General features: G+C 41.2%; 1 protein-coding gene across 1 annotated transcript in view; it reads right to left on the bottom strand.

Annotated features, from left to right (window-relative positions):
• The window catches only part of ACER3 (alkaline ceramidase 3), a 56,083-nt gene extending 45,403 nt beyond the window's left edge, over window positions 1-10,680 (bottom strand). The window contains exon 1 of the mRNA XM_021533925.4: window positions 10,465-10,680. Within this exon, the coding sequence (XP_021389600.1) occupies window positions 10,465-10,567 (103 nt within the window). The 5' untranslated portion in view covers window positions 10,568-10,680. The remainder of the gene's footprint in view (window positions 1-10,464) is intronic.
• Between the last annotated feature and the right edge of the window lie 5,996 nt (window positions 10,681-16,676).

The raw sequence follows: 16,676 nt of genomic DNA, 5'->3' as shown, positions 1-16,676 counted from the left end.
CAGATCATTTGAAATACCAATCTAGAAAGCTCGATAAAAGTAAGTGCTTGTATCTGGAAAATGCAATCTAAATCCAAAGAGATTAGGCTGAGATGATGTAAAGTTAGAATATTACATGCAATAAGCTTGTTGCTGAAGGGCTGATTTGCTTCTTTTATATGCTTTACAGGAAAACAAAATAAAATGTACTTTAAACATTATTTTAAGGCAGGTTGATGATGTTGGACTGGAAGGAAATAATAGACATGGAGATTACTGTTCAGCCCCTGCTAAAACTAAGCAGTGACCAATATATTATACTGATCATCCATGTAATTTTCATCATTCTTAACTCCTTCCAGCCATTCTCCTGTGGTGCCATCAGCATCCTGGCTTCCTGTTCAGTGTCTGCACCAACTCCTCTAAGTCAAAGCCTCTGTCCAGAACACAAAGCAAAGATTTTAGCAGCTGACAGCTTTGAGCTACCAAGTACATCCAACTGAGCATCTGTCAGTCGTCACTACAATGGAAAAACCAACTTGAGGCATGGAAGCTGTGGGTATCAGCCCAGAGGCTCTGGCAGGACTGTTCTAGGCACTACGCAGTAACAGAGAAGAGCCTTAGGGGAGCCCAACAGACTCACTGGATGGTGTGCAGCAGAAAGTAATGTGCACCAGTGCTTCTGTCCAGGTATTTGTAGCTTTAGCTTGGGTAGTCCATGTTCAAAATCCAAATTCTCTTGCTTTCTCTTTCTTCCCTTTTTACTATCAATACAGATTTCCCCTGGGTGTCCAGAACAATTAAAGCCTCTCCTACTAATGACTCAAGCCATTATTTTTCCCTACTTGGATGGCAGGAAATTAAAGGTGAAATATTATGTGACAAGTGTAGGAAAACACATGAGAATAATTCAATTGGTCAGCAACCACAGCCTGATTCAGACACACTGCAGCCACTCAAATACTGATTGGTGACATTCACCCTCTTTATCATCAGTAGTAATAAAAAATTCCTTCCACAAAGAACCATATTTTTTCTTTTTTCTTTTTTTTTCAGGGCTGCCATAAATGAAAAAGCCTAAGGCTACCTGGAACATGTGATGACAGGCAAGTGATCACAGAAATGACCTGGAATCATCATCTTCACTCCTAAATAGCTAACTTTATCTCTTTTATGTAGGTACTTCATTTCTCCAAAGTTTTCATAACCTTTTCCAGTTAATATAACAACCTCCAGCAAAATCTTTCAACAGTACCCAATTAATTCAATAATGCAAGAATCAAAGGTTGTCACTCCTAGTCTACAAATAAGTCCAACTATATTCTTTAGTCAGTGTCCAATTGCCATTTCAAGACAACCTTCTTGTTCATGCTTGAAAAATGAAAAAAAAAAAAATATTAGCAATCATCTGTGATCCACAAATCTTGGCAAAAACTATTTATCTGGAGGGAAAATGAAGCTTCTCCACAGAGACAGTAAGATCAAAGTCCATATCTTAAATATCTCACAGTCTAAACCAAATAAAGGAAAAAATATAAAATACATTGAAGGTTCAAACTTTAAACACTATATTTTTTTTAATAAATATAAATTAAAATAGTACCTACACAATAATAGTTCATAAGATGGGTGGCAGAAATTTGGGCAGAAATCTGTTTTACTGAATAAGATACAAAATAGTTGAAAACCATATACAAATTAGACATGTTCCAAACAAAACGCAGCCCAAAGCCTGGCAGAGGAAATCTTTCAGAGGAAATGCTTGAGACAATTGTAGAAAAAAAAAAATAATAATACAAAAGTCAAGGGGAAATCAGCATGGAAGAGCTTGGAAGGAAATGTGTTTAAGAAACGGAAATTGCTTTACAGTATTTATCTGCAGTGCAGAATAGAGGGGGTAAAAAGGACATGAAACATTAAATTGGGATAGACTCAAGAGTTTCAGCATTTCAGTTTTGTGAGGAGCCTTGCAGGATTATAAATCTTGGGCCTTGAAAGATTTAACAGCCACAAAAACTCTGAGTGAAAAGCAACTGTGGTATCACAGATCACAAAGGCATAGCAGTTTGTTTAAGTGAATGAAAACAACATCTGCTGTATGATTTCACTACCATTTCTCTGCAGCATTTCTCTGCTGCTTTCCAAGGCATTGACACAATTCAATTGAACCAATTCTTAGAGAGACACTGCACTCATGAGTAGCACAAAGCAGCAATGATCCTCTGGTTTTTGCTCTGCTACACCTAAAGAAAGCCCTGAACTTCCACACTGCTACTGCTAGGAGCAGCTTGTGGAGATGGCATTAAACTGGTATGAACAGAAGTGCATTTTCTTCTACATTTTTGCTACTAAATTGAAAAAATAAAGCAAAAAGTTTTGTTTCTCTGATTTTCCAGGCAGTTTACTCATACACTGGGGTCAGCAAATTGTGCATAGCTTATTCTTTCTGCTTATACAGCTCATTTTCACAACTGTGAAAAAGACTTAGAAAAAAAGAAACTAAAAGACAACAGTTTTCATTCATGAAAAAAAATATACCTGGAGCAACTCTGACTTTATATATTTGTGGTTTTTTTCTTAATTCTATAAGATTTAAAAATCTAAAAAAATAAAAACTGTCTGTATCCTATGGAAAGAATGCAGGAATATTTGTAGAAATACACCCTGCACCTGCATGCAGTAACCCCCAAAACAGCCTGGCTGCTGCAGTCTGGGGTCAGCAGCAGACCTGGAAGTCTCTGGCAGGACACCAGCATTACAAACTCCCTCCAAGAACAATCAGATCTGTAATGAGACTCACACAAACATGAAAATGTTTGCTGTGTAAGAAAGGCTAAGTACTTGTACAAGAAAAATATACCCATTTTACTTAGAAGTAATGTAGAAGTAATCTTACCTAGGAGTTTACCTAAAGTCCTCTCTGTGACAACAAAATCAGTTCATTAGTTCTGTTGGTCATTTCAACTTCCTGTTGCAGATTACCCATTTGATTTCAGAGCAAGCCAGATCTGCAAATCCTCTTTCTCAATGACATACAAGTAATTTTTCAGTTATCCCTGGGTTTCCTCAATGCAGTTTAAAATACCCATTTGAAGGGATCACAATGCATGCTTTCCAGTCAGGAAGCAGGTCTTTGCTTGAACAAACAAATGGTGTTGACCAGACAGGATGAAGAAAGAGATGCCATTTGTTCATCAGGTTAACACAGAAATACCTCTGTCCCAAGACTGAAAGTATCCAGACTAATTTTAATGTTCACTGCTCTAGAGGATGTCTTTGAGCTAATACTATATCTGTTTCCCAGATGCTGATTCTTGTTCAAATGAAAATCCTTATCCAACAGGAATTAGCAATTACTAAAAATCCAGCCTACATCATGTGGCATCATGAGCTTACTGCAAATAATGAACTCATTAAAGCATATAAATCAAAAGCTTTAGGGTCATGTAATATGACTATTAAGTTGGATACCTTGAAATCCTACTAGTTGGAGTACATATAAAATTCATATCAAATTCATACAAAACATACAGATATTCAGCTCACCCCTAACATCACATCTTTTCCTAATTCTGCTTGTCTGCTTTCTTGTCTGAAGAAGTCTAAATCTTGCCTTCTCAAATGTAAAAGTTAAGTCTCAAACTAACATCCTGAACCTTACCCAGCTCTATCAGGCCACACTCTTGTCCCCATCTCCAGTTCCTCTGCTTAGAGGGGAGACTTGCAGTATTACCTGGACTTGGCTAAGGGAAAATACCTTCCTGTTCACAAAGCCAGCCAGAGATTCTTTAAGAGACACACGCTCTGCACATACCATTTCAGGGTCATTCCAAGGACGCTGCATTCAGAAAACACGTCAAAAGGGATCAAGGAACAATGTAAAACTAAATATAAGAAACTAAAGCCTCAGGACACAGCTGGGAAATAGACACTAATCTCAAATTTGAAATAAAGTTTGGAATTTCCTTTAGGAAAGTGCTGCAATGTACAGGGCAGGTTGAGTCACCAGTTGGTGGAGAAGCAAAGAATTGAAGAGGAATCTTGTAAGGCTGAGGAAGGGGCACAAAGGGCCCAATCTCTTCACTGAAATTCACAGAGAGAACGACTTATGCCTCCTGAACTCCAGACATGCTGAAGTATGTACCCTGCCAGAGGATGATGGACCTGACTGTAAAGGAGATAATGATCCTGGAGATGCTGACTGCAGTGATCATTTAGAAACATCAGTTTTTTAGTCACTGGTCACAGTGCACATGCAGCATATTTCTTCAAGGAAATTAATTTTTAGAAACAGAAAAAAATATCATGGTTAGACACTCCTTTTTTTTTTGTGCTATCACAATAACTCTGAAAATTTATAATTGCATTTTCAAGTACAAAGAAGGATCTGTGCCTGAAACCTTAAATCTAAACAGTACCTAGCAAAATCACTGAGCCTCTACGCTGAGCTCGCCTATATGGGCTTATTCACATAAATTAATGGTAAATGATTGACACTAAAGCAGCGTTGCTCTGGGGTTTTATTTATTGCAACATTCTCTAGAATTTCTCTTTTCCTGACACATTTTTTTTTGCTCTTTGTAGTACTTCCACAAAGACAGAATAACCAAGCACCTTTAATTCATGCAGCTGCTCACCTTCCCTGCTAATGGACGGAAGAATGAGTGTAATTAATGAGGCAGGTACAAAGAGCCTCCCAGCTAGAAGGCAATCTAAGGTAGGTAGCTTTGGCCTGATAACTTGCAAGTGGGTTCTCTTCTAGAAGAATAATGTCATGTTTAGATAACATTTTGGACTATAAGAACTCTTTGCATTTTATAACCTTTCATGAGCCACAAACCTTTCCATGATCCTCTTGAGAATCAGAGAAACAGCCAAGTGTGTGAGCACTCGCATGTGTTGTAAGACAAAAAACCATACTGCTGAGCTCTTGGGACTGGAGACAATTCCCAGACTTTCTCTGAAGATTTTTGCATCAATAATTAAATCTTTCTTCTTAAAAAAAAAAAATATTTCTTACTTATCTATGTAAGGCACCAGCAAATATAGAAAATACATTACATAAATAGCAGTTTCACACACACAAGACATAACAAACCCCATACTGAAGACTTTTTGTCTTTCAATTATGACAAAAGTTTTTAATCTGTAACTAAAAGCTCATTAAAAGTAACTTGAAAGTCAGCAGTGTTCCCTTAAAATAATTTACTTTACATTAATCTTCCTATTTCTAGCTACAAATATATATTCTGCAAATTCATATCATGCAGTTCATAAACCTGTCTGCCTCAGTTTGCACATAAGAAAAATTAAATTGTACAAATGTCACTGCTCTGTTACCATTTGGAGTGGCAGATGTCCAACTGCCAGCTATACAAGTATTGAATATGAAGCACTAATTATAGAGTAATCAAATGCTTTGTTAAACCATATTTAAGAATTTTATTGTAGCTTAATAACTACACACATTAGTAGATAAACACACATGTGGTCCATTAACACAGCATCTGCCAGGTTTTAAGCATATCCATAACATGATGGATACATAAGAACTGATGATTGGAGAAATCAACTTTCCAAGAGCCTTTGACCCCATCTTTCAATGAAAGCTGGTGGGAAAAACTGAAAATTAAGCTGTCATGAGATCAAAGGTAGAGTTGCATCATGGATGAAAGATAAAATGAAGGAAGAATTAAAAGATAAAATTAAAGGAAGAATTAAAAATAATATATAAATCATTAGTGGTATCAAAATGCATCAAATCTGTGTGACAAGACTATCTTTAGGCTTAAGCCAAGAATGTACTTTTACAGCCTAGGGAAGGAAATAAGTTAATGCAACTGTATTTGCTACTGATTCAAAACCAAATAGAAAGAAATTTTTAAAAGTGACAGCAGAGACCATCTGGCTTATGATTTTGCTTCTGCTATATTATTTTTTGGAGAAATGAACCCCTCTTTCAACTTTTGTCTGCAGCACAAAAAGCAAGCTAGAAGTGTTCGTATAAAAATGCACTGCACAGCTGAGCACTGTTCTGCACACTTGACTTTACACTCATCATCAATTAGTTTAATGCTTCTTTTACCTTTTTTGCTTGCAGTGTCTCCTCAGTTCAGGGAGCTCCCTCAAGAAGCCAAATAAATTTCCAGAGGAAAGTTGTGATGTGGTTTCTTCCAACGAGGTCATTAAATTTACACACTCAAATCCCTTTCAGTCTTAAAGTCTACAGATCTGTGACACTATCTTCTGTTAAAGCACTCTTTAGAACTCATCTGTGTCATGTCATCTTTAAATCGCTCCATCTCAGCCAGGCAGTTGGGCTGATCACACCCAATTAAACTTGATGATGTTTCCTTCATCTGCCACTTTATCACAGAAAGGAGAGGAAGAGTTCTTGAAGGCAGACAGTTGGCTTTATTTTAGTTTTCTTACTCTCACTTAGAGAGTACCTAGCCCAACAGTCCCTGGCTGCTTTCCAAAGCCTCTGGCAAAAAAGGCAATATGCAACAGGACACCCACGAGAAACAAGTGACAATCCATACGTGGCAGTAAAAATTCAACATTAATGACATTATTCTAAGTTTAAGTAAATTTTGCAGTTTTTATGTTTTAAAGCAATGATCCCCATGGAAAATAGAGATCTGCATCTTTGGCAGCTGTATTCTCTGAGCAATGCCTAAAAGGAAACAACAGTATTTTTGTGTCACAGTTCACAATGTCAGGAATGCTTGGACAGGACTCTATGCCATCCAAGATGTGAGATAAAGAGAGATCTCACACTGAACAACACAAGTCACCATAATCTTATCTCAATCTCTTGTCTGAGGCAAAAATCAGAAGATTGAAGGAAGTGGAACAAAAATAGCTAGAAACATGGGCAGATTCTCATGACATGGGTACGTTTTTTTCCTAAATAAGAGTCACATAAGGAAATCCCAGTTACAAGAAGTCACTTACGAGATCTCTAGTGAAAACAAAACCTAATGGATTTAACTCTGGTAATGATAATAATATTAAAATTTTTTTCTTATACAAAAGTATCAGAACATGCTTAGACAAAATCAGAAGCCAAGAAAGAAACAATTTCACCAATTCCTTGAGAAGCCTGAAGCAATGTTCTAGATGCTAGCTGCTGTAAATGCCAGCATAAGGATATACTATTCTAAACCTGTCATGTTGTAGATGATGCACATTACTTATGAACAATGATAGCTCAAAGCAACATAACTGGAAACATGACTCAAATTTGATCCAAACTGGAACACAACATTCTGTTGATAACAACAACATATTCACCCCCACGATTCTCCTGACTGAGAATTATAAGCCCTCATGTACCACACAGGGCTCCTTTGAATCTAAAATATTTGTTTGAATTGGTACTACTCTATATGCTCTCAGCAAAGGGAGTGTGTGAAGATTAGTTATATTCCCTCATCATATTGTACAAGAGAAACTCTTCTTACAGGGATGATTGAATGCAAGAAGGGTAAGGCTCCTGTCATAGAGATTCACATCAAAACAGACCCCCAAAACAATCCTACATGGGCTAAATTGGCCTGAAACATCAACCCTGCTAAAATAAGGAGTGAGATGTAACATTTGAGTGATAAGTGCTAAAAACCAGAACTTATATTTGCCCTTTTTCTATTTACTTATGTGGGAGGATGGTGGGTTTATCCTTTACTATTTTTCTTAATCAAGTTTACAAAAGTCTGGATAATTCAGCTTTCAAGCACCAGGACCTGGAAAAGTTTCTTTTAAAGAAGGAAAAAAGTCCCATGTCTACTACTTGTCCTCCAGCACACAGAAGTCAATCAGTGAGAAACCCTGAAAAAGGAATTACTATGCCATACAATAGGTTTGATCAGTGGGAGATATAAGACTCATTTTAAGGCTTAACAGAGTTAAGCTTGCAAAACAATTCTTTTCAAGTGATTTTCCATTTCAATTGGTTTAATATTCTACAGACGGATGTAGAGCAGTTAGTCATCCACCTCCACAGGGGACGAAAACTGACTAGGTGCAGACTCAGAAAGGCAAGAAAAAGCATTTTTCATTATTAAAAAAATGAACTTCTGAATACATGACATTGGATTTGGGATACATCAAGGGAATTCAAGTATGAAATGCTACACCATCACCTTACCTTACTTCCACATCTCTCACTACATACAATTGATAAGCTGCTATCATTTGCACTAATTCTTTAAGGAGTGAAGAGCAAGGAACTGCATGTGGGCTTTTGGAACACAATGTAGCAATTTTGTACTAAAAGTAGCATGTTAAAGCCAAATTGCTAAAAGGCACAAAAATGTAATTTGCACAAGCTTTCTGTTTGGTTCTTCAGCCTGCAACTTAATTGGTTTGGACCTGTCAGTATTCTTCAATCTTTGGGCCTCCAAAGTTTCTTATAAATTATTAGCAACAAACATTTAATGCAAAAATTTTTACATACAGTCAGCTGTACCTGAGTGGTAGCAAGTCAGAAATGGTTTTCACTCTTCTGTAAGGTAAAACTTGAACTAATATACCCAGAACACTTACTGCCTCAGAAAGCACCACTACAGAACCACTGCCGAAGAAAATCTAACCCATCTTGGCATCTGGGCTGAAATTAGCTGCTGTTAAGCTAACCCTATACCACAGCAGGCTTAGTTACTGTTTTGCATTTTAAACTTAGACAATTTAAATGCTTTATATTACAGCACAGCCCTTATATACAGGTTTTTTTCCAGTGCAACTGACAGACCAACAAGCTGTGGTTCCAAACACCAAAACCATAAGGAGGGACTAGACCTTGTATAGCTACTCCCTTTTTCTTCAGAATACAAGCCTTTCTGCCTCCCATTACTCTCTTCCTCCTGAATAATCCAAAACTAGACTAAAAGTATCAGTTGACAAGGCAAACAATGCAGCGATTATTTTAAAAATTTACATGCTAGTCAAATTAATTTTTACATTAGTGAAGAAACAGAACTTCCTCTTCCCTATGAGAATTATCTCACAAATTATGCTTGGCAAAAAGGAAAACCTAAATATACATACTCTCCAAAAGTCTCATTCTATTTAAACTTTTAAGTTTGTTCCTTTTTAAGAGTATTTAATTTTGTTTCCTTTTCAGCCAGCCTGTCTCTTCTCAGCCATAAAGCTACACACTAACTTCCTTTTTCCTCTGAGCTTCTAAGCTGCTTATGCTGCTGTTGTTCATTTCAGATCCTGTTCTCCTTCCTATTCCTACACTCTGAAGCCTCTTTCACAATTATTCATTTTGTTTCCTCACCCATGTCAGTGTTTGCAACCAGGAGTCACAGCTTGGCATGGACACCCAGAACTCTCCATCTTCTGCATGCCAAGCTCTTCCAAACCACCGCTGAAGCATCTTAGCTATGTGAAAGGCCTCTGCAGATTGCCCACTTCAAGCACTTCAGGGTAGGTGAGCCTGGTCACTTTAGCACCCAGGGCCCTAACACTTCAAAGGCAGCTACCTACCTTATGTGTGTGAAAGTTTTTTGTAGTACAGGGCGTATGCCAGGCAGCAGCACATAATTATAACTACTACACCCTTTAAAGTTGCTGCCCAGGACACAAAAATATTTAGTTTTTCACCAAAACCTCTGACATAGGGCTTGATCTTTTATCATCTACAAGACGCTCCTTTCCCAAGCACCTGATGGATGACCCTGTAGTTGAAGCCCCTTCTTTCTTTCCCTAAAACATGCTAAATCCTGACTGTTTCTGAATAACAGTTTCGAGGTCAAACCAATGGCCTGCTCTCTTGCCAGTGCTCTGAGCTATCCTAAAAGCCAAACACATGAAACAGAGCAACCCTTCACGCCTCGCTTAACTCCCACCACCAGCAGCAGAGCCACCTAATAGATGACGGTCATCACGAGGCACCAAAGAACAGCTGTGGGAAGGTGTCATCCCTGGGTGAAGCATAGGAAGATAGCTTTTCTCTCCCTGAGCAGCTTCACCTGGTTGGACGGTCCAGGCGGGGCAGATGGCTCCACCTGAAGGGGAGCAGAGCAGCAGAGCGTGCGGCGGGCACGGCGCGGCACCCCGGCACGGCTCCAGCCCCTCTCTACACCCGTGCCTGCGGGGAGAGCCAGCCCAGCTCCCGGGAAAAGCCCCGGACACACCTGCACCGCCGCAGGCCCCCGGCACCCCCGCTCCAGCCCTGCCATCCCTATGGACACAGGCCGAAAGGACGCGCTTGGGACAGGGGCCCGCACAACACGCTGGGGAGAGAGGGGCTGCACCATCCCGTGCTTCCGACACGGATTTGTGGGGGAAGGCGGTAAAAAACACCCGTTTCCACCCACCAGGGCTGCCTGAGGGGCAGCGGCACCGGCAGCCCGCAGGAAAGAGGGGCCGAGGAGGAGGAGGGATGCCCCCGCTGCGGGGAGAGAGCGCGAAGAGCTGCGGGGAGGGAGAAGGAGGCGGCGGTGGGAAGCGGCCCCCGGGGCCGGGGCGGCCACTCACAGAACTCGGCGATGTAGTAGGAGACGGCGTAGTTCTCCTCGCACCACTCCAGGGTGGAGGTCGGCGGGCCCCAGTAACCCTCCCGGTCGGCGGCCGGAGCCATCGCTGCAGGCTAGAGCGGAGGCAGGGCACGGGGCAGCGGGGAGCAGGGCGCCGGGCCCGGAGCGCGGGGGAGCGGGCGGGGCCGGCGCTGCGCCCGCCCGCGGGGCGGAGCCGCGGTCGCCGTGGGGACGGGCTGCGGCCCGCCGCACGGAGCGAGCGGGGCGGGGAAACACCTCGCGGTGAAAGGCGTGGGTGTGGGGAGAGGCTGTGGGGCAGGGCCGTGTTGGGCTCTCGGCGAGCCCGCGCGGTGCGCCTGCGAGGGTGAAGCGGGGTGTGCAACATCGCGGCGCCCTCCTCGCCCGCTTTTCCAGCCGGTGTGGGGGCAGTGAGGAGGTTTCCTCACTCAGCCTTCCACTCCGGTTTTCCTCTGTAAGGCGAGCAGGGCAGCGTGCTGCCTTCATGTTGTTGAAACAGCCTCACAGCACCCTAGAATTATTTGGGTGGGAGGGGACCTTAAGGTGCATCCAGTTCCAAACCCCTTGCCCACCAGACCCATCCAAGCCGGCCTTGAGCACTCTCAGGGATGGGGCATCCACAGCTTCTCTGGCAGCCTGTGCCAGTGCCTCACCACCCTCACATTGAAGAATTTCTTCCTGAAAGCAAGTGTTCCTCATACTCGTGGGCTGGGAGAAGGAAGGATTTTTTTTATAGCACTGCCTGCTAAATGGGGGTTTTCCTCTCCTCTGATGCCTTATTTAGCTTCCTCAGTGCTTACTACACGTACTATACTTACACCCATAATATGCAAACTGCTTCTCAAGCAGAGTTGGTATCCAGAGGCAAGTACAATCTAAAAATGGAAAGACTTGAGACATAAGAGGAAAGAATAAAGTGTACCAGTAAAGGCCTGATAATGCTGTGCGTGTTTTGTTTTTCAGAAGGCAATCCAAAGACTTACGGAGAAACTTCAGACAGACCTCGGGGGCTGTACACGGTGCTTACACCCTGCTGGCCAGCCGAATGTATTTTACCTGCATATAAGCACACAGACTTCTTTTTCCACATCTTATTTCTTCTCACCTTCTGTAAGCTAAGAAAGGCCAGTTTAAACATAGACCTTTCCTATTGTAAATACATGGCAGAATGCATACATCTATCCTGAAGACCATCTTGCCTTCTGATTGCATATAATAGTGTCCAGCATCAGGTAGAGATGTATTTAACATATCACTACTTTTCATCATGTGAAAAAGCACTAAAATAAAATTTATTTTAGTGATGGCAATGACAATACAGCTAAATTGTAAAAACATCATCAAAATCCCTGTGGATTTTTATATGCAGACCTCTCTTCCTATATTTTTCAGACCTAGATTACTTCCACAGACTTAGACTTTCAAGATTGGGTCTGGAAGAGTACCAGACTGATCAAGGTGCATAAAACTGGTTGTAATCAATGAGGATGATTCTGGCCAATCACTAGGGAATTTTTATTTATTTGGCACTTTTCTAGAGTATTCTCCATCACAAAATGCATTACTTCTGACTCATTCTGTGGCTTGGTTCTCCACTTTTGAACTCTGACAAACTTTTCAGTCACTGCACTCAGAAGGATAGTATTGAAGAGGCAGCCTCAACCTATTATAATAGATGCTTTTCTTTCCCCCGAGAATGTTTTGTAGAGGTAAACTTGATTTCCACAAAACCAATTTTGACTGCTTCAGCTGTTGTAAAAATACATATTAAAATCAGAACTTTTCCTCTGTAACCTTGAGCTATGCCTTGTCCTGTCCATTACTGCATTGGATATAATGTGACAGCCTGAAGTTCTTTGCATCTAAATGTGGTCTGTCTGATTAAAGGATCAAACCTGCCCCTATCGAGGCATTGGGTTTTCTTTGTCTGATCTGTATAAACTACAGAGGCAATGTCTTGTTTCTCAAATAGCAAAAACCAAGCAGAGCTGCTGAAATGCTTATTTTCAGCATTACTCCAAACATGTTTGTCATGCTGATGGAGTAGTTTCCTGTGGCCTCAGGTTGCCTGTGGCCAGGGATCCTCTTTCCATACAGTTTAATGTTGCCCTGAAACCTTATGGCTTAACTGATCGCTGGGTAATTGAATCATGTCAGTTTACACCACTAGAGGGATATGTCCTGTCACTTTAGTGTGTGGATACAGTAGTATTTTGCTTGGCAATGGGAAAGGACTGCTGTTCAATAATGGCACGTGGCCAGCTCTTTGTGATCAGGTAAATTCAGGGAATGACACCTGAGGAACACTTTTATCTCTCTCTGCTCTGTGTAAACACTTTATCAAGGCTTGTGCTGCTGGTTGTTTTATTTCTGCATAAATGAGACCTAATAAGCAGATTGTTTCGAACTCATTATAGAGACATATGTTGGGGAAGATTGTACTTATTCCCTCTCATCAGTGTATGTGTGCAAAAGGGAAGATAAAATTGATATAAAATCCTGAAGATGTTTTCACTGCTTGGTCCTCATGATTTTAAAATAAAGATATCAGTCACAAAAATAAAACTGAATTTTGTCCTACATATTGCCTGCTTAAATTTTACAGATAATTATCTCAGAATGGTTTGGGTTGGAAAGGACCTTAAGGATCCTCTAATTCCAACCCCCATCCACAGTTTAACTGGACAACCTGTTCCAGTGTCTCACCACCCTCACATAAAAGAATTTCTTTCTAGTATCTAATCTGAGTCTGCCTTCTGCAAGTTCAAAACCATTTTGTCTTGTCCTAAGACTCCATGCCCTTGTCAAAATCCCCCTCCAGGTCTCTTGGAGCTCCTCTAGATACTGGAAGGAGCAATTAAGTCTCCCTGGAGTCTTCTCCAAGCTGAACAATCCCAACTGTCTCAACCTGTGTCCACAGAAGAAATGCCCCAGCCCTTTAAGCATCCTATGAACTTGTCCCTCTTCTAAGGCCTTTTTTTATTGGGTTGTAGCATTTACACCATCTTAGGTATGAAATCCTGAGTCGTGACTCTCAGCTCTAAAGTCTTATTTTCCATTATAAGGTTGGCTTCTAAATACTGCATTATTGGCAGCTTTCTGAATTGCCTAGTCTATACCGGTTAGAGGAAAAGGGCATCAACACCTCTAGATTCTGCAAGCCCAATCCTGTGTAACATGTAATTTATCCCATTGATTTATATGCAAATATCATGAGTAAGGTGCTAAAAATAAGATTATAAGAGGTTGAATCAGATTCTTAGTAATGTGCCCTGAAGTTTGAGGGCTCTTTATGAGCACTGGTGCCAAGATGATAATTACACCTAGAGTAATATCATGGTAAGTTATTTGGCACCTGAATGAGTGAACAAGAGAAGTTTTTTCCTGACATGAAGAAGTATCTGATCCAAGAAACTCTAATGGATTTTAACAGATCTGATTGCCTGCTCATTGCTAGGTAAAGCAGAAATGCCTGTGCTGGCGTTAAATGGAGTCAGGCATTCGTAAATTATCATCAAGGGGACTCATGTCCTAAAGCCATATAAATATTAATCATTTCCCCAGTGTAATATGGCTGTTCTTAGTCGTATTCTCACAGTATTGTTGCATTTTGGCAACTGATTGCTGTGGTAAATGACAGGATCACGGATTGCAGCTCTGTGGATGCTGTGAGCACCCAGCACTGATGGGCTCAGATATTAATGCAACCATCTGAAGAGTGTTAAAAAGGATTGATGGAAACAGGGGGTCCTGAGTGCAGATTTGTAGGGAAGGAGGTGTGACTTGCCAGCGACCAGACATTCCCTCAGGCAGAGGATGGTTCAGTCCTAGAACTGATCCTCAAAGCAGATTTTAGGGAGGTATTTTCTCCTCTTCACCCCTTTGCAGCAAAAGCCTGTCTGCTCAGGTCTATCAAGATGTATCCCAAACACAAAAGCTGAGGCAGGTGATACCATGCACGGCAGACTCTATTTTAGCAAAATGAGGATGTTTGCTTTCTTGTAGCAGGGGATTAAGCTGAAGCTTTTCTGCACCTGGTGGTTACTGCTCTGCAAGCACACAGCCTGCGTAGGTGTCTCCAAACACCTGCAGCTTTCAACTCATTGTACTAGTATGGAGTAAAATTCGTGCCACTTTGCACAAATTTTCAGGGTTGAAATTGGTAAGGGAGGACAGAAACCTGCTGTTTATCCATTCCCAGGGGAGAAGCAGTTGACACAGGGAGAATTGTGGAAGGAGAGCTGTTCTCCACTTATCAGAGCTTAGTTCACCCTTATATGTGAATCAGAGCCCTTACCAGCTGTAAAATATCTATGGCAACTGTACACTGGTTTAAACGGAAACATCAAGCGAAAGTCTGTCAAGGAAAGGAGACTTTTCAAAAGCACAAATGGCATGTGCCTCAATCTCATTGACTCTCAAAGGAGTCTGGGAGTTGGTTTGCCTTTGTGCTTTGGAATTCTAGTGCTTTAAAATGGCAAAAGCAAATGCCATAACAGTTCATTGTTTACACTTGCAAACAGCTTTCTCTATAGGAAAAAGCATAGCAAGCTGTCTTTTTCTGCCTGCTAATTTACATACACATATCTCAAAGTGAAGAGACTCACCCAAAGTTTGTGACAATATTTAGGTGTGTTTATTTCAGTTTGAATTTTGCTTTACAGGCTCAGTTCACTTTCAGAAATGCTGGCATCTTGTGTCATTGGAGATTCTTTCAGAGCAACAGCTGAAGGCCAGGCAGGATGCCATGGCATCTCAGGTACTTTGTCTCCAAGGGTACTAAATGTCTATGATTTTATGAACTGAATTAAGTTCAGATGTCTGGCTTTTTTGGCTGGATGAGGTTAGGTAAGGCCATGAATCCCAGGTCCTTACTCTCTTCTGAAAAAGAACTGCTTTGGTTTGAGAGCAATGAAACTCCTGTTAGGTTTTCTGTACTCACAATATCCATGTAAGGTGCATACCTAATTGGCTCTTGGACTTGCTTTGACCTCAGCTGACTGGAATTGAGGCATTTAAGGGAATAAATCTCACTTAGAATCGTAGAATCATGGAATCATTAAGGTTGGAAAAAACCTCTAATATCGCTGAGTCCAGCTGTTAATCTACCACCACTAAGCCATGTCCCCCAGTGCCACATCCACAGGTTTTTTGAACACTTCCAGAGATAGTGATTCCACCACTTCCCTGGGCAGCCTGTTGCTTCTGTATATTATACCATTCATTGGAGTCACTGTCCTTAGGACAAATTATTAATTCCCTATTGGAAATCTGGGAGGAGAGATATCCTGGAGGACAAGAGCTATGAAACATGGGCTCTCTACAGTGCTTGAACAGGCAGCACTGAGTCCACTTGGGACACAAAATGACAGTAGCACTTTTTGGATGGTGAGAACAGGAGCAGCGCTCCTTTTTTTTCTTCCTATCCTAGCTCCCTTGTCATGAATGGAGACAAGAAGGAGTGTGGAAGAGAACACATCACTAGTTCTCTTCTGCAATCAGCTCCTTTTGGGGAAGAGAAGGGAGGGCACCAGCAGCTTGCAGTTAAGGTAAGAATCTATACATAGTGTCATGATATTGCTGTGGCACAGACGTAAGAGAGTTGTTTTCAACTCTTGAAACAAGAGCAAGTTTTCAAGCTTAAAACAAACGTATTTTCAACCCTGCAGGAAATATTCTGGAATGTTCATGTTTTATATGACTTGACAGTGTTCAAAGCCATTAGGTGGATTAGGCAGAAATTTCCTGGTGATAGCGGCTACCTTGTGTAGGCAGGTGGCCACCAGTAGCAAGCTTTGGGGTGTCAGCATCAGTTTGTTAACCTGTCCTGCCAAGGCTCTTCAAGCTGAGGCCTTCTCCCATCTACATTCATACTGCTAAAGTTTCTGGTATCACTGATTTTAAGTGTGAACTCCTGTCCTTCCCAGTCATACCAATTTGAGTGTATGATCACAGAACCTTAGAATAATAGAATGATTACCTTAAAGATCATCTCATTCCAACATCCCTGCCATGGGAGACAGGGTCACCTTCCACTAGACCAGGTTTCTCAAAGCCCCCTCCATACTGGCCTTGAACACTTCCAGGGATGGGGCATCTACAGCTTCTCTGGGGAACCTGTTCCAGGGCCTCACCACTCTCACATTAAATAATTTTTTCTTTACTATGCATTTAAACCTACTCTCTTCCAGTTTA

The sequence above is a fragment of the Lonchura striata genome, chromosome 1 (assembly GCF_050655825.1).
Source record: "Lonchura striata isolate lonStrDom1 chromosome 1, ASM5065582v1, whole genome shotgun sequence".
Taxonomy (NCBI): domain Eukaryota; kingdom Metazoa; phylum Chordata; class Aves; order Passeriformes; family Estrildidae; genus Lonchura; species Lonchura striata.
This window is presented reverse-complemented; position numbering and strand designations above follow the sequence as displayed.